General features: G+C 39.0%; 1 protein-coding gene across 1 annotated transcript in view; it reads left to right on the forward strand.

Annotated features, from left to right (window-relative positions):
• Positions 1-4,676: 4,676 nt before the first annotated feature.
• Positions 4,677-26,046, forward strand: part of CHIC2 (cysteine rich hydrophobic domain 2) — a 46,342-nt gene continuing 24,972 nt past the window's right edge. The window contains exon 1 of the mRNA XM_065877789.1: positions 4,677-5,175. Coding sequence (XP_065733861.1) covers positions 5,057-5,175 — 119 coding nt within the window. The 5' untranslated portion in view covers positions 4,677-5,056. The remainder of the gene's footprint in view (positions 5,176-26,046) is intronic.

Below are 26,046 nucleotides of genomic sequence, written 5' to 3' on the forward strand. Positions count from 1 at the left end.
TCATCTACCCACATATCTATCCATCTGTCTGTCTAATATCCCTGTCTATCTAACTATGTTCTACTGGGCATCTCCACTGGGTGTCCACTAAATCCATTATTCTCTCCTACAAACCAGGGAAATTTTTAGGAGTAGCTGAACTCAGGGGACTCAGGACATGGTCATCAGGAAAAGTCATGTCTGCTTCATTCCTTGGTTCTGCTTCCCCCAGTGTTGGCATCATTCTTAGACTGTTTCTACTACTGTAAGAGCGACATGGTTCCTAGTAGATCCATAGAAAAAGAGATCCCCCTCTTCCCAATAGTTATGTTAAAAGTTCTGGTATTGAATCTCATTGGTTCTGTCTGAATCATGTATCTGTTCAAACCAATCACTCTGCCCCAAGGTATCCCATGCTCTCTGACTTGACACCCTAGGTCATATGCACTCTTGGAATTGGGGATGTGCCCAGCTTAACCCAATCATCTGTACTGAGAGTAGGGGAGATATGGTTTACCACAAACTGTCCAGAGAGGGAAGGATGAATGCTGTTTCCAAAAGAAGTAGGGTATACATGCTGGGTAAGTTGGACTACTGGTCTCCCATTTGTGGATTTTAAAATGCACATCTGATAATGTCATGGCTTGGCTTCACATCCTCAGTGTATCTTCCTTACTTTTAGGATGAACTTCTGGCTCTTTATCAAGGCCTTCAAGTTTCTCTCAACCTCTTTTATCCCATTGCATTTTGGCTCTGCCTTCCTTGCTATGGTTCAACCACACTTTGGTTTTTACCTGATTTGGGTCAAGTGCTTTTCTGCCTCAGAGTCTTTAAGTATTGCTATAGACTGAATGTTTGTGTTCTCCTCAAATTCCTATGTTGAAATCTTACCCCCCAATGTGATGGTATCAGGAGGTGGGGCCTTTGGTAGACGATTAGGTCATGAGGGCGGATGAATAAATCTCTGTTGTTCATAAGCCACCTAGTCTGTGGTATTCTGTGACAGCAGCCCAAACTAAGACAAACATGCCATTTTCACTGCCTTAGAACTTTCTCATCTTTTCTATTTCCTCACCCTCATACTTTTGCTTAGCTCATTATCTTAAATGTCATTTCCCCAGAGGAGAATTCCTGATTTCTCAGGATAAGTTAGGTCCATTAGCTCCCATGGTCCCCTGTACTTCTCCACAGGATTGATCACAACTCTGATAGTTAATTATTTTTATAGTTGTCTGTCACCCTTCCCCCATGGACTTTATGCTTCATGAAGGCAGGGACTGTGTTTCATTCACTACCTTATTGCTAAACCCTAGTTCCTGGTGCAGAGTATGGCACACGGGAGTAATTCAGTGCATATTTGTTTAATGAATGAATGAGTGAACAAATGAGGGTTTACATGCTCTCTTAGCTCGGGCTGCTGTAACAAAATACCATAGACTGGTTGGCTTAAACGACAGAAATGTATTTCTCACAAGTTCTGGAGACACTGGAAGTCTGCAGAAAGATCAAAGTGTTCGCCAGTTTGGTTCCTGGTGAGAACCAGCTGCCTGGCTTGCAGGTGGAAGTCTTCCTTCTGTGTCCTCACACCAAGGCAAGGGTGGTGGGGAGAGTAAGCTCTCTGGTGACTTCTTACAAGGACACTAATCCTGTCCTGAGGACCCCAGCCTCATGATCTCATCTAAACCTAATTACCTCCCAAAGGCCCTATCTCCAAATACCGTCCCCTTGGGGGTTAGGGCTTCTGTATATAAATTTTGGGGAGACACGATTCACCTCATAGCACATGCATTATCTCATTTGACCCTTGATAACCCCATGACATAGGTCCCATTTCAGGATGAAGAAAAGGAAGCTTAGAAAGTTGAAACTACCCAAGGCCACTCAGCTAGGTAATGACAGAACTTGGAAGTTTTCAAATCTAGGGATATTTGCCTTAAAAGCAACTGTAGATTTGCTGCCTCACGAGGCCTCTGAGGCATCTTCCTGTTTGGTTTTGAGCCTTTTGGTGTGAGGGTACATGTGAAAGTGTGTGAAGCAGGAATGTAAAGGGGAGCTCAAATGGAGGGGAGTCCATACTACAGAGCGCAGGAGAGCACCTGAAAGCTGAGGGAAAAGATACTGAGAAGGGAGATTTGTCCCCAGAAAGAGACTGGAAAAGGAGTGTGACAGGAAGCTGGACCCTGGAGGGCTGGAAATGGAGTTTGGGATTATGATGTCAACCATCATCAGGGAAATGTTTGACTCATCTTCCCTTTACCCTCTCGGCCTTGTTCCCAGGTCCTACACCCTTTTGCTGGCTGTGACAGGGTTTTCAGAACAGGAAAAAGAAGCGTGAAATAGGAGGAGCAAAAATAAGGTAGCCCCCGCCTTACACCGAGGCAGTGGGAGTTACAAAGTTCTCTCTGTTGGATAGATCTTAGAATAAGAACATTTCTCCCACACAGAACCAATGTTAAGATAAGGGTGAGATTCGCACAGTCCTCAAAAGCCTAATTAACTCATGATGTTCTGGAAATAGCGCCAGTAACAATATATCTCAATTCAGAAAGCATTTATTGAGCTCCTTCTCTGAAGCAGGAGCTATGGAAAGTGCTGGAGATTTAAAGGGCCGTGGGTGACTTCCCCTGCCCTCGTGTGATGATTTAGAAACTTTGGGGCACCAGCCCCTTATCTTTGCCATTATTTCTACAGAAAGGTGAATTCTCGGTCACGGCACACAGGGTGTGGGCCATGTCTGGAACATACTGACCTTTCTTCCTCTGGTTCCCTTTTCTCACCCTCCCATCTGCAGCCATTCCTTTAACTGAGCGCAGCCACTTGGCCTCCTAGTTCCTGCCAAGAAAGAAATTCAGGAGCTTGGCCTACCCAGTGCACTGAATTGAAGCCCTGTGTTTGACTCTTAGATAGCCATTTGGCTGTAGGGCAGTCACATAGCATCTCTGAAGCTCAGGAATCAATTACATCCTAGATTACCTCACAGAGTTCTTGGGGAATATTAAATGATATGTATGTGCTTCATAAACAGTAAAGCATTACATAATGCAAAACAGTTGTGCTGATCCTCATAGAGTTGATTAGTCGGATGGGGCCTTAGAGATCTCCTATTGCCACTCAATATTTACTGTGTGCCAGGCTTTCTTCTACGCACTTCACATGTAGTAGTCTGTTTAATCTGCAGAGCAGCCCAGTGGGGTAGTACTATTATTATCCTCAACTTACACATGAGGAACAGAGAAGTTAAATGACTTGTCCAGTGTCACATTGTAAGTAGCAGAGCTGAGATTCAAAGACAGGCAGTCAGGCAGGCAGTTAATCACCAAACCAAGCTGCCTCCTGTGTGCTCTATTACCGCCCTCTGATACTCCTCTGGGAGCACTCGACAGGATTATGATTGCTTGCCTTAGTGATAAATAAGCTACTGGAAGGCAGGAACTGTACCTCATTACACACACACACAGACACACACACACACACACTCACCCCACAGTGCCTGCCACATGGTTGGAGCTCAGTAAATGTTTGTCGAATGCATAAATGTACTCAGGAGAGATACATAGCAAGTCTGATCCTATCTACTATGTTTTTCCTTCATCTTTTCTTGGCTAATTATGCTCATTTTCTTTAGCCGTTACCAGCAGGAGGTTCTTTGGCATTTCTCACTCACGGTCCTAATTGCTCTCCCTTGCACTTTCTCAACTTTAACAACGACCCACCTAAACTGGTAGAAGTGAACACTGTACTTGGAGAATATTCTCACCGGCACTGGGTATGACTACCCTTTCCTGCCCACACAGTGTATGTTCCTTGTCCTGGACTCTCTCAGGAGCCTACTCCTGCCCCTGAACTATTTGCCTGGGCAGGTTCTTGACCATGAAGCCAAGTGCCCAATGTGAACCGTAAGCCTTTACTGGTAGTCTAGACTGGTAAGGGGAATCCATTAAACGGTACCTCCCCTCTCCTTCCTTCACTTTTCCTTTCCTGGGAGGAGCTTAAGAACTTAGGGATTTCCTAAGTTCTTAAGGGAGAAAAGAGGTTATAGCTGGTGAGGAAGCTGGGGCAGGAAAATGCTTCTTCTAATCTGGAATCCAGAGAATTTGTCAATTTTGCTTCATGGCATGACTAAAATGAGTTTTCTTGTAGGAAAAAAAATCAGCATAATTGGCCTCATCTACTGGACTATATTTAAGGGGATAATGGGACAAGATGTTTGATTTTAGATATGTTTTGAAAAATCCTGTATTATAGTGGACAAAAAATATTTGCAGTGTGTCTGTTGGGTTCCTCAAATTGGAAAAGTACAGACTCTGGTTCTCATCACAGACTAAAAAAACTGACGAAAGTGAGATTCGATTGTTAGATAAACTGGCAACCACATACACAATAAATTCTCTATTCCAACCAGGGTTTTTATTTTTTGTTGTTTCGGTTAGACATTACTCTGGGGAACTAAGTGCCCCACTGGACGCTCAGAGATCTGTTCTGAGTCGGGGTCAACGCCACCAGCTCCCAGAGACACTCCCCTCTGTGGGTCCGCGACCCCTCTGCTGGGGGGCGGTGCCGCGCCTGCGGGAGCGCGTGTCCGAGGAGCCGTCGGCGAGTGGAAGTGGAGGAACGAAAGCGACCTGGGGGAGGTAGCGAGGCCTCACGTGCGCGCTCCCGCCATCCAGCCCGCGTGCTCGCGCGCCCGCTCGCCTGCCCGCCCTCCCGGGAAGTCTCGCGATGCCGTAGCCCGGTGCTCCCGCTGCAGGAGGCGCAGGCTGTTGCTGTGGTTTCCTGAGTTGCTGCTGCTGCGGCGGCGGCGACGGCGGCGGAGGCGGCGGCGGCGGCGGCGCTGGTGGAGGTGTCGGCTCTTGGGCGGATGTTGACATTGTGGTGTTGTTATTGCTGACGGTAATGGCGGCGGCGACGGCCGGGACCCCATCTCCTCTGTAGCCGACGCCGAGACAGCCCGGAGTGAACTCCGCGGCCTCGGAGCCCGCGGCAGCGACTCCCTTCAGCCTCCGCCGCCTTGCCAGCCCGGATCCCGGCCTCAGCCTCTGGACAGGCCCCTTCGGGCAGGGGGCCTCGGAGGCTCAGGATGGCGGATTTCGACGAGATCTATGAGGAGGAGGAGGACGAGGAGCGGGCCTTGGAGGAGCAGCTGCTCAAGTACTCGCCGGACCCGGTGGTGGTCCGCGGCTCCGGTCACGTCACCGTGTAAGGCCCGGAGGAGGGCGAGGGCGAGGACGGGAGGTGCAGGGCTGGGGCGGGCCCCTTACTCCGCGGGGGCCCTCCCGCCCCGGTGTGCGTCTGGTGTCGGAGGCCTGCGGGAGGAGTAGGCGACCAGGAAGTGAAAACTTGCTTTATTTTCATTGGTTTCGGTCTCTGAAGTGGGGACAGACGCTGCCCTCCCTCCCACCGCACCCCTCTTAGTAGGCCCTTCGGGCCTGGGCGCCTTGACGGATCCCAGAAGGAACGTTATTCTTCAGGGTCTGCCCTTCCGGCCACCCCTTCAGCTTTGGGGTGGAAATACGCGTTTCTGAGGTGTCTCCCCCTGTTTTCTCATCCAGTTACCCTGTGCTTCTGTCTCCTCGTCTGTGCCTTTGAGCCTAGTGACATATGGCTCAGAGGCCAGATCTGGGCCGGGTGAGACCCCAGTGACGATCGGTAATGAGTGGTTCCCTGTCCTTGTGTATTTCACACACCCACAGGTCTTCCCAGTTTCTTGCAGAGTCAGTTTCTGCGGAACTAGTGCAAGTTCCTGTAATTGTATATGATAAAAAGTATAGATGAACATATATATTTAAGATGCAGAACGATGTATGCTTACACATAATTTTAAAAATCTGTGATGGGCACACACCGCTCAGGTTACTGAGGGTTCTCAGTAATCTAAGTCCCTCCTTTGGGCATGAACTCTGGGATGGCTTCTTCATATGATAAGGGTTCCTGTAAGTCCAACTGGCAACATTTTAAAAGCGCAATATTATTCAAACAATAAGGAAGGAGAGCTTTCTGAAAGGTCATGACTAATAAAGGAATGTGAAGACTTGAACCAAATAATGAGCTGTCTGGAAGCAGGAAGTTTTGTAATGTTTCTCTGAGAAGTCCAGAGTTTTGTACAACTTGAAGTATTTATACTGTTTTTCATTTTAGATCTCTGTTCAAATCCTAGGTCAAACTTCATGCTTGTCAGATATCTCCCCACTTCACCCTTTTAGTAAAATAAAAGGGCCAGCAAGTCTGAGACTGTCTGGAACACTTTTCATTATATTTTTGGTTTAGGGTGAGTCGGTCTTGCAGTGAATAACTTTCAGTGAAACAGTAAGACTTTTCATATAAGATCGTCAGCAAAAACCCTTGCATTTCTCAATACATGATGTGACCAGCCATATTGTTGTTTGGGTGTGCTTATGTAATGCTTTGATTTCTTTAGCACCTGTTAGTTTATATTCAGGTGACTTAACCAGGGTGAAAATGCTGCCTAAGTGCTGTCACAGTGCCATGAGAAGACAATGGAATTTATCACCACAATAACAGTTACTTAGTATTTTAACTGTTATCACCAGCAGAATTAAGGAATATAACCAAATATAGTGGGATATTAAATTTTTTTTTTAACACATATCACAGAAATTTTTAAGTCTTCAGAGCCTGCCATTTAAGTTTTGTTTGACTATTAGGACCTTTTTACATTCTTTTAAACCTAAGGAGTGCTTAAAGAAGAGTTTTCAAACTTTATCATGTTGTCTGCCCACCCTGCCCCTTACATTCCTCTTGTCAAAAAAAAAAAAAGCTGGCAATACTTTATTTAAAAAGGTGCAACTATAGTTATAATGTTTCCTCTGTTAAAAGGAAAGAAAAGCTAAGTACTTTCTTGGGCATGATGGAAAATATAATAGGCGAAGTGCTCAGAACCAAATAGGTGATTAGTAAATTTGATTTTAGTTGGCTGCTTAGAGAGGTTAACAGAGTGGAGAGAATTAGTAGTGGTTCTCAACGTTAGTTGCCCATTAGAATCACCTGGGGAGCTTTAAAAAAATAAAAGCCTTGTCTGTGCCCCAGTTGAAAGCCAGTTATCTCAGTGAGTGTCCCAGGCTTGCATAGCTTGTTTAAAAAGTTCCACAGGTGATTCAAATATGTACCCAGGATTGAAAACCACTATTCCAGAGCATAAGAGGAACTATATGCCACCAGTAAACAGTATGCCTTTCTACGAGGGGAGTTAATTTTTCTGCGATCTCCCTCAGCAACTTCCCTTTCTTTCCTGTTACCTTGGTTCCAGGCTCTGGGTTCAGATCTATCCTCTGCCACTTTTTGGGTAAATTATTTACATCTAAGACTCTTCATTTAAGATGGGGATAGTTATAGTCCCTCACTGTTAAAATTATTAAGGATTAATTGAGAAAATACATGCAAAGAATTCATCACATTGTATGGTAATGTGCTCAATAGATATTAGCCTTTATTATCATTCACACACACCGTGTTCCACTTTGAGAAACATAGGAGTAAAGCACAGTACTAAGAAATCCGAACTGCCGTTTTCAAACCTAATAGTGATTCACTTTAGTCTTGTTTTCCATTTCTAGACAATTTGTATGAGGTTAAATTATTGTGTGAAATATTTCAGTAAGGATTAATAAGAATCTTTCTGCATTGAAAACCTAATCCTGTTTTGTGGTGCCATATATAAATATAGTAACAGTAATGCAAAACTTTTTTTACATGACTCTGTCATATATAATTCACAGGCTTACTGTGCCAATAGGAACCCAGTTAACACCTATAAAGTTTCTGAAATTGGTGTTTATGGGTTGCTATAGCTGTTGAGCATATTCAGTTTTTCTTGCCTTTAAGTACAAATGGGGGGACTTCTCTGGCGGTCCAGTGGTTAAGACTTTGCCTTCCAATGCAGGGGGTGTGGGTTTGATCCCTGGTTGGGGAGCTAAGATCCCGTATGCCCTGCGGCCAAAAAGCCAAAATATAAAATAGAAGCAATATTGTGACAAATTCAATAAAGACTTGAACAATGGTCCACATCAAAAAAAAAATCTTAAGTATAAATGGGAAGAGCTATTAAAATAGTTATAATAAGACTGGTTAAGCTTATCACTGCAGCTGCCCTACCCCCTACCCATTTATTTAAACTAAGGAACTGTTCAGAGCCCTTTTCCCTTGAAAGGCAATTATAGTGTAATGTATAGAATCATCTGTAATACAGATCAATCTGAAAAGATACAGAGCCATCCATATGTGTTTTTCACAGATTTCACTTTTGAGTAGACCCTTATAGTTGAATATTTCTACTCTTTTTTCCCCCTATGATTTACTACATCGTATTATAATATTACTCTCATTTTAGACATCACTATATTCTCATATGATGTAATTTGGCACGTCATTATAGTGACGTGAGAAATTAAGTCACCTTCCATTTTCTACTACACAGGCAGGTCTTGGTTAGTTTTGTGGCATAATCAGATTTTGGGAACATAAGTATTTAAAATGTATAATTTGCCTAAACAAAGCCTGCTTTAATGTAGTTTCTAATAAAATATTTTCATGTTGACCCCAAATCAGGCTTAAGCTGTGTACCTCCATTAAGATCAGTATTCTCGGGCTTCCCTGGTGGCGCAGTGGTTGAGAGTCCGCCTGCCGATGCAGGGGACACGCGTTCATGCCCTGGTCCGGGAAGATCCCACATGCCGCGGAGCGGCTGGGCCCGTGAGCCATGGCCGCTGGGCCTGCGCGTCCGGAGCCTGTGCTCCGCAACGGGAGAGGCCACAACAGTGAGAGGCCCACGTACCGCCAAAAAAAAAAAAAAGATCAGTATTCTTTCTTGATATTCTTCTAGATGAGTATAATAATTTCCTTCATTTTTGGATTTGCATGTAGCAATATGAAACAGGGTGGCAGCTCCAACAGGAAGAAATCTTGTGCAGAAGCATATTTTGAGGAAAGTGGCATTTGAAGGAAGAGAGGGAAATGATAAGTTACTGTTATTGCATAATGTTTATGTACATGTAATTTAAAAGGCTTGAACTCCCACTTCAATTAAAAGTAGATTTCCTGTTTGTGTGTGTGTGTGTGTGTGTGTGTGTGTGTATTATTATGTAATGAAGGTGAGGGGAAAAAACTGATTAGCTTATTAGGTGGTATTGGCCAAATTTGTTAATATTTTTAACAAATATTCTTTGCGTTCTTTGCCCCTTAGAATAAATTTGTGTAAAATATAATGATCATTTGTTGAAGAGTTTGATTTTTCACAATGATGATAGTGATGTGTTAATATAAAAATTAGAATTTAAAACTGGTTTTAGGCCAGTATTTCCTATCTAAACTATTATTATAACTGACATTAGTTCCTGTCTCATTTCATGCCCTCCTATATCAGAATCAAACTTGGAGCTTTCATAGGGCATGTATAATCTTTGACTTCTAACATAAGCCCAGTCATAGAGCCAACTTATTTTACTGGGGTTTGTTTCTAATTTCACTAAATTATTGTGTCTTCGGGTACTTTCTTCTGAGGTATAATCTTCCTGTCATGTCCACAAATAATTCCTCATCCTTTACCAGTTTTTATCAATGGCTGTGGGACATCACTCTCTTTGTCTTCATCTCAGTTAAGCTGTGAAAATTGAAAGATTTAGAAATGTGACTTGAAAAAATATAGGAACACTTTGGGATACAATAGGATCTTTGCATAGGAGACATCACAGGAACACTTTAGTGTATACTGACCTTTCAGATGGTAGAGTTAAAAAAAAATTGTCTTGAAATGTATTGGACCAAGACTGCTTCTAGATGCTGTGGTTAGCAACAAGAGACCTGAACATGATTTGCCCAAATAACAGATTCACTTTAGTTTAACAGTTTGTTTTAAATTTTATAACTCCCACCTCCTTTCTTCCACCCGACATAATTATTCCATTTTTAAAGATTAAATTTTTTGTTTGGAGATTTTTGAAGATCTTATTGATATTTCTGCACAAAGCTGGATAGTTCTTTGAGGGTAGGAATTATGCTTCTTGGTTTTTATTTCTCCATTGCTTCATATAGTGTCTGGAATGTTATAGGTCCTGAAATGTTCTCTAAATAAATGAGGTGATTGCATACATCTTTGGATCTTGTTAGAATTGTCAAAGGAATAACTGTTTTCTTCTTCTTTCTGTACCTACCAATGAAGGCAAACAATATTTTACAATAGAACACTTATGAAATCACATTTATAAGTGGCCAGTCTTATTTCATTGATTTATTTATTGGCCGTGCTGTGCGGCTTGCAGGAGCTTAGTTCCCTGACCAGGGATTGAACCCGTGCCCTCGGCAGTGAAAGCACAGAGTCTTAACCACTGGACCGCCAGGAAATTCTCTGGCTTCTCTTTTTTTTTTTTTTGTAATGTATATATTCATTTATTAAAAATCCATGCACAAACATATTCATTTTTGTAAAAACACATACAAATGAAAAGATGCATGTTAAATACATTTAATTGATTGCCTAAGAGGAGAGGAAGAAAATATGAGCAATGTAAATAGGAATAAAAGGAAATTAATTCCCATGTCATATACCTATCGTTTTAAAATAACAATAAAATAAGAATGCCAGGGAATTGAGAAGCCAGGATACCAAAGGCAAAGAAGAATAGGGGTTGATGCCCAAGTCTGGGCTTCTGTTTGCTCCACATGATTCACAGGGCAGGCTGATTCTTTTCTTAAAAAACAAAGTGTGGTGAATGTGAGGAAATTGTCAACTTAAAGTAGATACTTTTTTCCTAGAGAATTTTCTTACTCTGTATAATTTGAGAGGAAATTAGTTTGATTTAGAACATAGCATTGAATGTATCTCTGATAATATGAAGAAGAAAAAATGCTAAATGTTTTAACTGGATTAACTGCCAAAAATTCTCAATGGGTAAACTTTCTTGAAGAAATGAGAAATATGGTAGTAAACTGAAGTTTCAAAATTTTACTGTATTTGAATTTGAAATTCACATGATATTCCAATCCAAACAGTTCAATGTGGAATTTCTCCGTGCCAACAGATGTGAAATTAACCAGTACTTAAGATTTTTTATGTGTCTAGCTAAGTGGAATATAGGAACTAAATGGTGGGACATAAATGATATGAAATTATTTACGATGGTAAATAATCACATACTAAATATGATTATTCTAAATAACATTACTCTAAAAATGTTATATGAGAGCTGCTCTTGAATTCCAACTTGAGTTTATATTCCTAGCAGGTTAAACACCTAGGACATTAGACTAACTATATACTCAGAAGGAAATCTTTTAAGTCTCTCTAGTATCTATGTCTGGCTTAGCTTTCAAATCTGTTATAAAGCTACTTAAGATTTCATTCACAATAAAATTAAGCTTTAAAATATAACAGCAACAGATGCTGTTAGGTATCCTTACTCCAGTATCTTCTGTGTAAGATTTGTTGGTGACTTTTTCATAATTTGTTTCAGAATCCACTTGTAAAATCAGATCTTTTACCAGTGTTTCCGTGTTCATACAGTCTAGCTTAATCCCAGTACAATATTTTTTAAACTTGCCTGATTATCAGAGTCACTAAGGACATTTAAAAAAATATACATTTCGAGTTCTTACCCAAGACATCCCCAATCAGAATCTTTAGGGGAAGACTAGGAATTTTTATTTTTAATAAGACCTTGGGTGATTCTTATATCAGATGCATTTGGAAAACAATAGATGGTACTGTGGAAAGAGTGTGGTCTTGGATGTCAGGCAGATTGATTTCAGTTCTCAGAAACTTCCTAACTGTAACCATTAACCTTTCTGAACTTTAGTTTTCTCATCTGAAAAAGGGATATCTACCTCAGAGATTAGGTGTGACAGTCAGAAATAATTTATCTGATTACCTGGACCCATAGTAGGCATTCAGCAAGTGATCACCATATATTTTGATATTTATCCCTTCATGCATATTTTTTGGTTAATCTTTACCGTTTTCTTGGAAATCAGTCTAAAATGTGACATATGCTTTCCTGCTTTAAAGCAAGATCCTGAGCATAAATCAGAATTATCTGATTGAGTAGGGGAAACATCTAATCAAAAGAAGATACTAACAGATTGGTACACAGTGATGTTCTTCGAGGCTGTTGAGGTATTTTGGGGTTTGAGGATCTTCTCTAAATGGCACTTTCTTTTGAATTTCACATGTGAGAGATTTTGCTTTCTGTTTACATTCTTCTTTTCTTTCTAATTGATCAGCTGTAGGTTGGAAATGAGACAACCAACCTTATTAGAGCTATGTGTAAAAGTAAGAGAAGTTGGTTCTGAGTGCTAGACTTAGATGCTTGAATTTTAATACTTGGGTTTTAAGATACTTGTTTGCTCAGAGTATTTTTGACTAATCATTATCAACTGTCTTATTGAGGTTTCCTGATAAGTAATTTAACAAGTATTTATTAAATTTTATGCTAAATGTCATGTGAGGCTCTGGGTATATAGTTACGAATGAAACATGCATAGTTCTCTGCCCTCCTGGAGCTTACAACTAATAGACAAATTATGTCTGAGAAAATTGCTGTGAAGGAGACCATTAGAGTCTCTGATAGAAAATAATGTGATTAGGGAGAACCCCTCTGAGAAGGAAACATTTAGGAAGGGTGAAAGCGTCCTGTGAAGAGCATTGCAAGTCTGGAGAACAGCAAAATAAGTTCGGCTTCCCTGAGGAACTGAAAGGATACTACTGTATTGTGGCTAGAATGTAGGAAACAAAGGAGATAGTTTCTTGAAATGAGATTGGCGAGCTCAGGTAGGGGCCAGAAAGGATTGCAGAGAGATTAGAGTGAAACTAGGAAGAGTAGTTAGGAGCTCTTGGAACAGTAAAGATGAAATGATAGTGGCCTGGTCTAGGGTGATGGACTTCAGATAAAGGAGGTATTTCAGTTCTAACTGTAAACCATCAAATTTAGCAACTTTCCTATGAGGTATGGCAGAACTTGCATTGGCCCCTTTTGCCATCTCATTCCCCAATTGTGGTATTTTTTGTTTTGTTTTTGGTTTTTGTTTTGGCTTTGTGGAGGGTGAGGTCAAAGAACTGTGGCTGCCCTTACTGTTGACTGGAGACTGTCTTGATGACATACCTACATTTCCTGTTCTGCTGCCACATGGCAGCTAGTATGCCAAGAGAACAGCATGTTGCAGAAGTGGAGAGGGGCTTTCCCACAAGATCGTGGATTTTGAAGCTACAAGATGTGTGATGTTTGACAATGATCTGTTCATTAGGAGGAAAACACTGTGCTTTTTACATGCTTACACTTAAAACTGAATTGTCTACATAAGGATTGAAATTTTCTCAAAGATCTGGAAAAATGATTTTCTTCTTGAGCTCTTTTCCATCCTACATCTAGTAAGTGAAGTTTACTTAGGGTAGAGTTGGTTGGACTTTGTGTTAACTTACCTTTGTTCTTTTGATCGATAAGAAGTGAATGTTTATGTGTATCTCTATTTGTCTGTCTTGTCTGTCTTTATGCTTCCTGCAAGAGCATCTTGTTTTATTCTCTTTGATCTTGCATTGTATTGATAATTACAATGGAGTCCTTGATTAGTGCAGTGAAGGAGTTCCTGTGTATCCAGCCTTCTTTCTCTGCCCTTTCTAAACTATTCAATTATAAATGTTACTTGAAATTGATATGTTGGTAGTCTGTACTATAAACCAATTCAACTATATATTATTTCTTAAATGAACATAATTTATCATTGTATTGCTCATAGTATTTATATAAATATGAAGAATATTCTACAATATATATAAATTAGATATATAAGGTCTTTTTTCCTTGGTCTGGTACAGGTAATGTAAAGTAGTTGAGTTGGATTAGTTGAATCTCTAAATCATCAGACGTTAATACCATGAAGTTTAATCAGTATACATTTACGTAACTTTATTGCTTTATATGTAATCGTCTCTTAATACTTGAAAATAGCTTAATAATTGAAAATTAGTAAAATTCTAATGCTAGAATATTATAGAACTGTGTATAATTATGAGGTTATGATAGACTGATTGTAATACATGATTTAAATAAATTTTTGATTTCACTAGTTTATGGATGAGATTATACTTTCACAGAGCTAGTTGAACCCAAATGTACAGAATTTGGTCACACAGTTAAAATTTTTAGAGTTATATTATGAGACATATATATGTCTCCAACTCCAGGGGTTCTGTATCTTCTGGGTAAATATAGTACACTTTCAGTTCTATCCTTCCATGAGCCACATTGATATTCAGATGTGTATTAAGGCAGCCAGATGAATTTAAACCGTGATTTTTATGCATTGAAATCTGTTAATTTCGTCTATGGTTATGGCTTCATCTCCCAAAATAGCGAAAAAGCTGATTCCATTGAGCTCAGAGTTCAGCATTAGGAAATAAGTGTTGTCTTCACTTGCCATTTGCATAACCCATGTGTTCAGGTTGAATCTGAAATTTCTAGTTCATATGTGTTGTCATATCGACAGGAAGATAAAATTCTCTTAGTCTATAGATTTGTACAGGTCAAGTGTCTCAGAGTTCAAAATATCCAAAACTGAATTTATAATCTTCCCCCCAAATCAGCTTCAAGTGCAGCCTTCCCATTTTCAGTTGATGACAGACCTGGCATCCTATTTGCTTAGACTAAAAAATCTGTGACACATTCTTGATGTCCCCGTTTCTCTTTCACTGCCTATAATCTGTCAAGAAATCAATCTCTTGGCTCCGTCTTCAAAATATATCCAAAATCTGACCACTTTTTACCATCTGTACTGCTGGTGTGAGTTATCATTCTCTCTTCTGCCTTGTACTCAATACTTTTCTTCCCCCTGCTCCCACCTTTGCCTCTCAACCTTTACAGTCTCTTTGGTACATCTGCCACAGTGATTCTTTTAAAACATAAGTCAGATCACATCTCTTTTCTGTATCAAGACTCTGAAGCTCCCCATCTTCAGAATTAAAGTTCCTTTTAATGGCCTGTAAGACCCTACCTGATCTGGCCCATTTCTCTGCCTTCTACCATTCTTTCACTTGTTTACCCCAGTCTAGGCACACAAGCCTCCTTTCCATTCCCCGAGTTATTCTAGGCACACTTCTGGTTAGGGCTTTGCACTGGCTGGTTCCACTTTCTGGAATATTCCCCTCCAGATACCCAAATGGCTAATTCCTTCACCTTCAGATCTTTCACAATTATCTTAATGCATCCTACCCTACTTTCTACTTAAAATTAAAACTCCTCTACTTCCTCTTACTCTGTGCTTTCTCGTTTTTCATAGTGCTTCCTCTGTCAGAACGTGAGGTGAGCCAGGCTTGGTAGAGTACAAACTTTAGACAACCTTCTCTTGCAAAGAGGAAAACTCTCAAACTTTTTTGACAAGAATATATGTTTAAAACTTTCTTGCTTTTTTACAGCAGCTGTTCCACCTATAAAATGTGAACCTAGAAAATATTGCCTTTTTTTTTATCTTAAAAACTTTGAGACTGCATTTGACTTTTGGGCCATAAATGATCCTCAGAAGCATGTTGTCTTACCCGAGGCAAATAAAACCAAAAGGTAGATTTGCTTTGTTGAGATAATATACCTAGTTCATACCTGAACCAGGGTTAGAATTCAGGCATTCTGTCTCTCCATTGTGTTGCTCTTATATTTTCACCACAGCAACTTCTTTGCGCTTTTCAAACTTTGTCTCACCTGCCTGGATTCCTGGCCTCATGCTTGCCCATGATGGCTACAACTGTTTAATTTTGCCTGAACCCAGCACCTCTCTATGTACCCTGTTTCCTCCACATTACCCCTGACCTTGAAGAGGTTGGCAGAAAGTTGGAATATCTTTGACAGTTAACAGTAGCCAGTTTTATCATCGGCTATTCTATTTGCTAAGCTATTTGAAGAGGATATTTGTGAAGTCATTGAGATCTGGGCATTCTCTAATTTAGCGTTATCTGTAGTGGACATTAAATGATAATGTTGTCAACTTTATTAGAAGGATGATAACCATAATAAAAACTAAGCATACATTTACATTGTTTTATAATAATGAAAGCAGTTAAACATACAGAGTTTATACTGTGCACTGTTGGTGCTTTATGTATATGAACTCATTTAATGAGTTACGGGTGATTATTATCCCTGGTATATAAATAGGGAAACTGAGGCTCAGAAAAGGTAAACTTGCTCAAAGTGACACATCTAGAAAAGGCAGTATCAAGATTTCTATCAAGGCAGTCTGGCTCCAGGGTATTGTTTACTTAATTGCTTTTATTTTATTGAACCAGAGCAACAAACTTAAGCATTCTCTATATTATTCATCAACAGAAACACTTATAACAAAATCCTATACGTTTTGGGATTTTAGATACAAACGTGAAAAGCTCAAAAACGGATTTTTTCCCCCCTAGATCCGTATGAGAATTTTAACATTTGTTATGTGTTAGTTTTATAATTTCTGTTTGATGGAAAAAGTTTTTTCCCTCCAATTCTCAAATATTTTCTCAATTTAGAGTTTCCAGTTCAAGGAGATAAACATTTTCTATGCTTACAGAGAAAGTTATTAGAGGCATTGTCCTGTACTAGAAATTGCCCCGGGCTTAGGTTCAGGAGAATAAGGCTCTAGCCTAGATCCTACATATTAATTAGCTATGAGACCCAAGCTGTTTGCCTTTTATGCATCAATTTCTTCATCTGTAAAATTAAATGTTTGGATAAATGATAGTTGTGGTCCTTTCTAGCTCTCAGATTCTGAGATTCTGTTGTGGAATTAGGAATTATTTTTTTCTATTTAATTTTAAAATTCTTTACAGTATACTTAATATATATTTAAATATACTTTAAAAATCCTTAAAATATACTCTAAAATATACTTTAAAACTAGTAGAATTATCTTGAAATCTAGGCATGTCAATTGCACATATATTTCCTTAGGCTGAGTTAAAAGTAAAAACAAAACTCCTTTAATCATCTACTTTTTCTTCAGGTTTAATGCTTTTTCTAATTATAATGAAAAACATAAAGATTATTAAAAATTGGAAAGTAGTACTTCCCAGTGAAGCAGAAAATAAACCATCTATAATCACCAAGAGGAAAAGGTCATTTAATATTTTGGTGTGTTTGTTCCTAGTCCTTATTAAAATATTTTGTTTAGTTTAAAATACTAATATATGTAATTTTTGAAAATTTGGAAAACATGAAATTATGAAAATGAAATGTCACCCGTAATATTTTTGCCTAGGGTTAGCCACTATTAATATTTTGATGGATAAACTTTTTCTGTTTTTCTGTGTATATATAAATATTTTCATTAAAAATTGAGACCATACTTATAAAGTATTTTGTACTCTGCATTTTTCATTTAACACATCGGGAACATTTGCCAATATTATTATTACAGGTTCTTACATAGTCTGAAACATTAGGCTCTGTTAGATTTCAAAGAACAGAACCACCCAGGGGGCCTTAAGCAGTGCACGTTTTTTGTAAGAATGCATGGAGACTAAAGACAGGAAACTTTGCCATTGTATAGCCAGACTTCAAGGAGACTGGAATATTACTATTTTGGATAATTGAGTGCAGCTCTGGTGATGAAGTTATTCTGTCATTTTTCTCAGCAGCAAGTGTCCTTTGGTCTAGTGGTCTGTCACAGCGACTTACCTTCTTTCAGTTCTAGCTTCTGCTGTTGCAGTCGTGAACTGGCAGACTCCTTTTTGCCTCTGTCTCATAGTTTCTGCTTACTGTTGGCTTCAGCTTATTCTTTTTTTTTAAAATTCTTTTTAACCTCTACTTATCCATGACTTTACTATATCTCCGCTTCCGCTTAAGCTTCATGTTGCCAGCTATTGTCTCTTATTCAGATACCTCAAGAAAGGATCAGATTGAGTTAGTTAATGTTGTCCAAGTTGGGTAGGCCCTGCCATCCCATATGCTGCTAGCCAGCCCAGGAATTAGCTGTTCTTAAAGCAGATGCCTGTTTGTGGTCTAATTCACCAGAGCTTAGGGAGCTCCTAGTCAGGCACGCAGAGTAACAGGCTACTCTCTAGTGTACATGGTTTTGAGCTGTGTAGTATCTTTCAAATTGGTATATCATAATTAATTTCATACAGTTTTAGTCTTTCTATTGTTTTAAAACCTTCACTGTTAAAAATAGCACTGCAACTCAGAAACAAGGAAAATAAACATAGCACAAAACAAAGTTGAAGAAATCAGGTTCTTGTACTTCTGTATTTAAAAGACAAAATTCGAAATAACAATGCATTAGTGAATTCTAAGAGACATTAATATGAGGAGATACAAGGAACACAGAAAAATTAAAAATCGAAGTTAAAAAAAAGTCTGGGATTATGTAGACTAGAACTACAGAAAAGGTTGAAATGCATTCAGGAAAGCTATTGATTAGTGAACCCCAAACTTGTTTACTTATGATAACATACCTAGTTAATGCCAAATAAAAGATTCAAGTAGAAAAAAAATTATATTGATGTTATTGTATATTATAAAATGTGTTTGCATAGCAATTACTGTACATCTGCTGAAAAACAGTCCTATTTTAAGAAACAACAAATGAAACAAAATGTCTTTAATACTCCCTCACCAAAATAGCACTGCAGAATACTTGATTATTCGTGAACATATCTGTGCCACTGTAATTATTTTCTTCTAATACATTTCTAGAAGTAGAATTATTAGGTCAAAAGGTATGAACTTTTTTTAAGACTCTTTTTACATACTATCAAATTGTGCGCTTGAAGGGTCTTTCATTTTATAAGTTTTTTTCCTTTACATTCTAGATCATATGTTACATGTATGTTTTTGTATTTTCTTTTTATTTAACAGTATATTATATGTACTTTCCATGTTATTAGTTTGCAAACTTCATTTTTAATAGTTGTCTAATATTATGCTGAGATACTGTAATTTACTTAACATTCCCATTATTTTATTCTTCTCTATTGGGAATAAAGTTTCAGGGAGCTTGTTTATGCATATATTTTTATTCACATTTCAGATTATTTTTTAGGCAGGATCCCTAAAGGAGAAATTACTGTGCCAAAGGTATAAATATTTTTAATGCCAAATTGATTTCTGGAATGGTTGTAGTAATTTATAGTTCCACCGACAGTACATGATATTTTCCATCTTAAGACCTTCTTGCCAACATAAAGTGTTTTTTTTAATTTCATTTATTAGCCTTTGTAGATAACTAAGATGCCACCCGTCTTGAATTATACCTTTTAAAATTATTAAGTGCTACTTCTAGTCTTTTGGCTTAACAGAATGTTAGGTTATTAGGTTTGAAGGGAGTTCAGCTTCCTACCCATTACTCTTCTTTCCAGCATATCGAATTATTATTTTAAGAAATTTGGCCTTTCCATTACTGTCCAGGGCCAACTGTACTTTGACTTAGAATAAACTAAATTATTATTATTATATTTTAAAACTTTAAACTTGAAGGAACATAATGGATAAAAGGAGTAATTTATAATGCTGTCCAGTTAAACTGAAACATACCTCTCATTTTCATTGCTAACAAACCCCACCTCCCGCCAAACTTAAAAAAACAAAACCAGCACCACCACCCCCCAAACCGGAACTAAGGTAGTATCAAAATTAAGTAACTTATGTCACATAAAAACCATCAAAGATGATATTTTGTAGTTATATTAACAAACATGAAGTGTGTGGCTTTTCTTATCCATTTAATAAAAAAGGATGGTTTTGTTAAAACTTTATCTGACAGTATTTTTTGGTTGGCACAGCAAAGGAGGTATTTGCTGTAGCCAATAACAAGTAAAAGATTTGCCACTCTGGTACTCAAGCTCTTTGCTAGGAGAAAGCATGCTATATTAAGTGGGACTCACTGAAGAGAGTGTTTTCAGCTGTTCTGTTGAGAGCAGTCTCATCTGTAAAGAAATGTGAATTAAACCCTGGATTGTAGTGGTTTGAATAATGAATGGGAGGTGAGATAAAGAGGTGAATGTGGGAAGACTCTTTCAAGACACTGGATGAGGAAGGAGAAGAGATGGATGCCATCATACCTTGAGGGAGAAGAAAATAGGGGTTCAGATTCTCAGGCTGGGTAGACTTATGCAGGATTGTAAGCTATGTGTAAGGAGCCAGAGAGAGGGAGAAACGAGTGGATTGCAGAGGAGACTGAAGGAGATGCAACCAGGAGCAAATGATTAGTTTGCCTCCATTGAGAAAGATGGTAAAGATACTGAAAACATAGGTAAATCTAAAAATGAAAGGGAGGGAAGGCAAAGCAGTTTATGTTCTTGATCTTTTTTCCTCTGGTTGGAGGAACCATGGTTATCTGCAAAAAAGTGGGTTGGGAGGATAAGGCTGAGCACATAGAGGAGCAATTGTGAAGTATGGAAAAGGGAGTTGATTAGGAATGAATTAAGATTGCTATAGCATTAATCTAACTGAAGTTAGAAATAATTTGTATGATTTTTTTCTATTGTAGCTCCAGGCAGTGGGAATTGAAGTGAAGAAAGTAAACATTTCGATTAAATTGAATTGACAAGAGACACTCTAGAGGTGCAGAAAATAAAGGGTTTTGTTGGAGTATGGTTAAATGATTGATTATGTAGTTCTGGCAGATAAAGGAGGAAGTGGAGTCATAGGGAGCAGATTTGGAGTAGAAAAGCAAGGAGGAGTGGTAAGGAGTAGGTTACAACCAGAGACAAAAAAGCAAATTTGATAAGGGTGGGAGAAATGAAATGATTGATGGTAGTGGTAAGAGGAGAAATTTACAGTTTAGAATTTCAGAGGTGATACAGTTCCAGATGATGGCGTGGGTTGCTGAATTAAATAGAGGTGAATTTCCTCAGAATAGGTGAGGTCAGTTAATCCGTTAGGTTTTGGTGCTGAGTACTGAATTATTTGGGATGAAGACAAGAGTTCTTGTAGAAAGAAAAAACTGTGATGTGAATGTCTGTGTCATTAGAGAGTGTGAAGTTGTGCCAAAAAGAGCACAGCAGACTTGAGACTGCTATCCTTAAAAAGCCTTGCTTGCTGTGTCGGCTTTTGGTTGGTTGTCTGAGAACTTGGACTTTGGAAGCATTCCCAGTATGCCCAGAATTGATAAGAATGGCTCACTGTGCCTAAACTGTTTGTACAAACAGTATGGTGTATACTGAACACCTGCTTTCCTTCTGGGAGTCTGGAATTTTGGTACATGCTAAGTAGAGGGGGCCTACGTGACTAGTCCATGGTAAAAGCTTTGGCACTGACTCTCTAATGACCTTTCCTGGTAGAAAACATTATATACATGTTGTGAAAACTAGTTGCAGGAGGAATTAAGCACATCCTGTGTTCTTCACTGAGAACAGACTCTTGCACGCTTGCTTCTGGTTTCCTCTGGATTTCACCCCATATGCCTTATCCCATTGCTGATTTTGCTTTGTATCCTTTTGCTGTAGTAAATCTAGCTGTGAGTATAGATTTATACTCACAGGACTGTATGCTGAGCCCTGTGAGTCTTCCTAGTGAATCATCAAATCTGAGGGTGGCCTTGGGGACCCCCAGCACAGAGGGAGCGACCTGGAAGGCTGAAAATGACGGTTGGGCTTGGAACAATGTGGAAATCGTGTGCATCAGAGGAAGAGAGAGCAGTGGTGTGGAATTTTGCAATGAGGAGGTAGTGGAATGTAGACATTTCTTCTTGCTTGGAAATTATTTAGCAAATATTTCATGAATATTTATCAGGCATTGGACCAGACATTTAGGATATAAAGATTATTAAGATATTGTGCCTACCTATAACCAACTCATTGACTGTCAGGGTAGGGAGTTAGGCTTATGACATAATTATAATGAGATATGATAAGGACTGTGCAAGAGAGAATATAGTCAAGTATTATGAGGACATGGAAGATGGAGTCTGGAAGATGAACTCCAGGGAATGAGCTATAGTTGAGAATTTCTAAGGAAAGAGTGTCATTTCAACAGGATTTTTGGTTAAAGTGAAGAAAAAAAAATTTTTTTTAAAGAGAAGATATAAATAGGTATCCAGGTAGCAGATCAATAAATCAGGGGTTCCAAAGTTAAATATTAAAAGAGGTTTGGAAGGGGAAGAATCTATCAGGAAAGGGAAGTTCTGAATTAGATGAAGACGAGAGTGCAGGGTAACAGATTAGTTTACTCTTTGAATTTTGGCTATAGATTTAGGAACGAGGCGACAGTGAAATGGAAGTAAGTGAGTAAAACAAGCCTATTTCAAGATTCCATTTAGATTTAGGTGTAAAGTTGCAGTCCCTTTGCTGAGCTTTACCAGGTGTAAGAGCTTTGAAAATTACCTCAGTTTATATAAAAGTAAAAATTGGGGGAATTCCCTGGCGGTCCAGTGGTTAGCACTCTGCACTTTCACTGCTGAGGGCCCATGTTCAGTCCCCGGTCGGCAAACTAAGATCTCGCAAAAAAAAAATAAATAAATAAAGTAAAAATTGGCCTCTTACCTGCTTGCTTCCTTTCTTTTTCTTGTTTTTTTTTTTTTTGCCGCACTGTGCGGCATGCGGGATCCTAATTCCCTGACCAGGGATTGAACCCGTGCCCCCTGCATTGGGAGCGCGGAGTCTTAACCACTGGACTGCCAGGGAAGTCCCATGCTTTCTTTCTTAAAAAAATTTTTTTAAAGCTATATAAGCCTTCTGTTGTAGGACTTTGTGATCATGAAATGTTACATAGAAGGTGCTCAATAGTTTGATTTGAATGAATTTCTCTTTTTCTCCAAGTACTAGTAGACTTGTAATAGGTAAAATAGGTTGTTTAATGTGTTTTATCTTCTTGTCATATATGTCATTCTTTGAAAATAGTTTAAATCGTTTATCACTTCTAAAGCCGTATTTTAAGAGTGATTAAGGACAAGGCCTTTCATAGGAATAGATGTAGATGTACATGTCTACATTTTTCAGGCATCTAATGGACTGACAGTTAATAGGTATTGAATGGTAGATAAGACAGTTGTTGGTAGCACTTTTCCAGCCCTCGCTTTCTTCTTCATTTCTTCTCTCCCTCTTTCCTTCTACTTCCCCTTTCCAACTTTTCCCTGTATTTTTCCTTCTCCTGCTTTTATTGCTTATGCATACCAAGGACACCTATTAAAATCCACAGCCATTGCCTATCTCCATTAGTAACATTCAAAGCTAGGAAAAAAGTCATCTATTTTTTAAAAAATTTATTTTATTGAAGTATAGTTGATTTACAATGTTTTGTTAATTTCTGCTATACAGCAAAGAGATTCAGTTATACATATATATACATTCTTTTTCATATTTTTTCCATTATGGTTTATCACAGGATATTGAATATAATTCCCTTTGCTATACAGTAGGACCTTGTTGTTTATCCATTCTATATATTAAAATAATATGCTTTGAAGTTAGTTTTAAGGTATAGGTGGTAGCTCAAATTAACCATTTTTTTTGTTTTGTTGGTTAGTTATCATTCAGCCTCTTATTTATTTATTTATTTATTTATTTATTTATTTATTTTTTGCGGTACGTGGGCCTCTCACTGTTGTGGCCTCTCCCGTTGCGGAGCACAGGCTCCGGACGCGCAGGCTCAGCGGCCATGGCTCATGGGCCCAGCCGCTCCGCGGCATGTGGGATCCTCCCGGACCGGGGCACAAACCCGTGTCCCCTGCATCGGCAGGCAGACCCTCAACCACTGCACCACCAGGGAAGCCCCTATTTTTTTTAAGTAAAGCAAGACTATCACTTCAAGTAAAACAACTGATAGCATTTGTTGTCAATAATTCCAGCTTTCAGATGAAAATTGGAATTTGGGAAAACTTACATCAGCCTCTGTGAGCTTGACAGCTTCTCAATGCTTACGATGAGATCAGTGGTCATATATTAATGAATGTGATGATTCTGATATCACACGATGAAGTGTGTCAACGTTTGGAAATCTGCATAACTCAATCTACCAGTATTTTCCAAGGGACAAATATATGAAGTTATAAAATCAGGTATGGGTAAGAAAAAAAAAATCCATTTAAAATGCAAGATATACAGTGGATTTTAATTGAACAGAGTATTCAGAGTTCATTGATAAAGCTTGTTTCCTCCTTACGAGAAATCCTTAATAAGGTAGCACTTAGCAAGTTTTGTTATAGTATCAAAGAATAGATACAATTTTCCAACTACATATCTGGTGAAACTCAATTTTCTTTATAAACATTAACCAAAAGAGCATATCACTACAGATTGAATGCAGAAAGAGATGTGAGAATTCAGCTGTCTTCCATTGTCTGACATTAAAGAGATGTGAGAAAATCTCACTAAAGTTTTTTGTTTTGAAAAATATTTCTCATAAAAACATTTTTGTTAGCGTAAAAATGAGCATTTTGGGCTCGTTTATGAATAAAAATTTTAAATGTTTTAGATATCTCAGTTCTAATGTATAATCTGAAATAGTGATAAATCTAAATCACATAAGCTTAAGCTCACTGAGGTCCTCAAGGATTTAAGAGACCAAAGAAGTCCTGACACCAAATGTTTGAACACCCCTTGTTCACCCAAATGTTTGAATATAGTAGAGTACTATATTCCAAATGGAAATGAGGAAAGGGTGCCTGGGTATCATGGCTCAATCTGCCTGTAATCATGAAGTACTTGATTTGAATATTAAATGTCTTTAAACATTTTTAAAGTGAAAGCAGATTGCAGTTGGGGTTTTCTCCTGTGGGCTGGGGAGACTCCAAGGCCTTCAACAGCAGCATCTTCTTGCCCCTCTTTACAGGTAGTCTTGTTGAGCAGGTGGGAAAGAAAAGTGAGGGGAAATGGGGCTTCCTTGGTGGCGCAGTGGTTAAGAATCCACCTGCCAATGCAGGGGACACAGGTTTGAGCCCTGGTCTGGGAAGAGCCCACGTGCCGTGGAGCAGATGAGCCCGTGCGCCACAACTACTGAGGCTGTGCTCTAGAGCCCGCGAGCCACAAGTACTGAAGCCCGCACAGCTAGAGCCCATGCTCCACAACAAGAGAAGCCACCGCAGTGAGACGCCCTCGCACCGCAACAAAGAGTAGCCCCCGCTCGCTGCAACTAAAGAAAGCCCCCGCACAGCACCGAAGACCCAACGCAGCCATAAATAAATAAAGGAAGGGAGAAAAGAGGGAAGAAGGGAAGGCTGGTGGCAAAGCTAAGCACTCCCATCTATTGTGAACAATGTCGTTCTTTTGGGGGTGAGGTGAAGAAAGAGAAAGGATTACTGTCTGTTGTTAAGACACAACAAAATTATGACTGAAGAGGAGAGTGCCTAAAGAATGTCCTTGGAACTGCTAGTTCTTACTCAGAAGAATAACTACTAGCCTGACTTACAAGGAGCCCTGGCTTGCAGGAACAGCCGGGCAATTAGCTGGTAGTGCTCCCTGGGCAAAGCATCAACACTCAGCCTTATTATAAGGAAGTATCCAGGCTTGGAAAAGAAAGGAAATTAAGGTTTATACTCATACTGGATTGCTCCCTCTAAATTAGCATATTACTGGCAAACTATAGGTATTTGATAAAATAATCTGTTCCAAATATTTAATGGCTAAAGGTGGAAGGGGAAGATACTTATCTCTAGGAGACTTGGAGGTATCTGGTTGTTGCTTTTCTAAAAAAATTTGAGGACCAGTTGGAAGGAGATGGTTAATTGCAATAATAAACATGGTTGAAATGAAACCTGTTGCTTGAAGGAGAAGATCTTCAGACCAAGGGTGATAACACAAGAGATGGAAGTGTATAATCTAGAAGGTCCAGTATTCTATAAACATTTGTTGAATGGTATCTCCTCTAAGGCAAATAGATGAAAAGGGAGTCCATTATCTAGAGACCTCATAGAACTGTCAGCGAGTACTGCATACCTCTTCCTCATGCTAGGGCCTTTACAGTTGTAGGTGAGTTATCTGTAGGGGCATTTTCAAGTAGAACCACATTGCTCTGAGGCCCCCACAGAAAAAACAGGTTTAGCTCAGCGTCTTAGAAAGAGAATATCACCAATGCCAGAATTATATTAAACAGTAATGGTTGCCAATTTACGTTTAGTGTCAAAACTTTTTTCATAAATAGTATTCATTGTTTATAAAGACAT

This window comes from Phocoena phocoena, chromosome 5 (assembly GCF_963924675.1).
Source record: "Phocoena phocoena chromosome 5, mPhoPho1.1, whole genome shotgun sequence".
In the NCBI taxonomy this organism is placed as follows: Eukaryota; Metazoa; Chordata; class Mammalia; order Artiodactyla; family Phocoenidae; genus Phocoena; species Phocoena phocoena.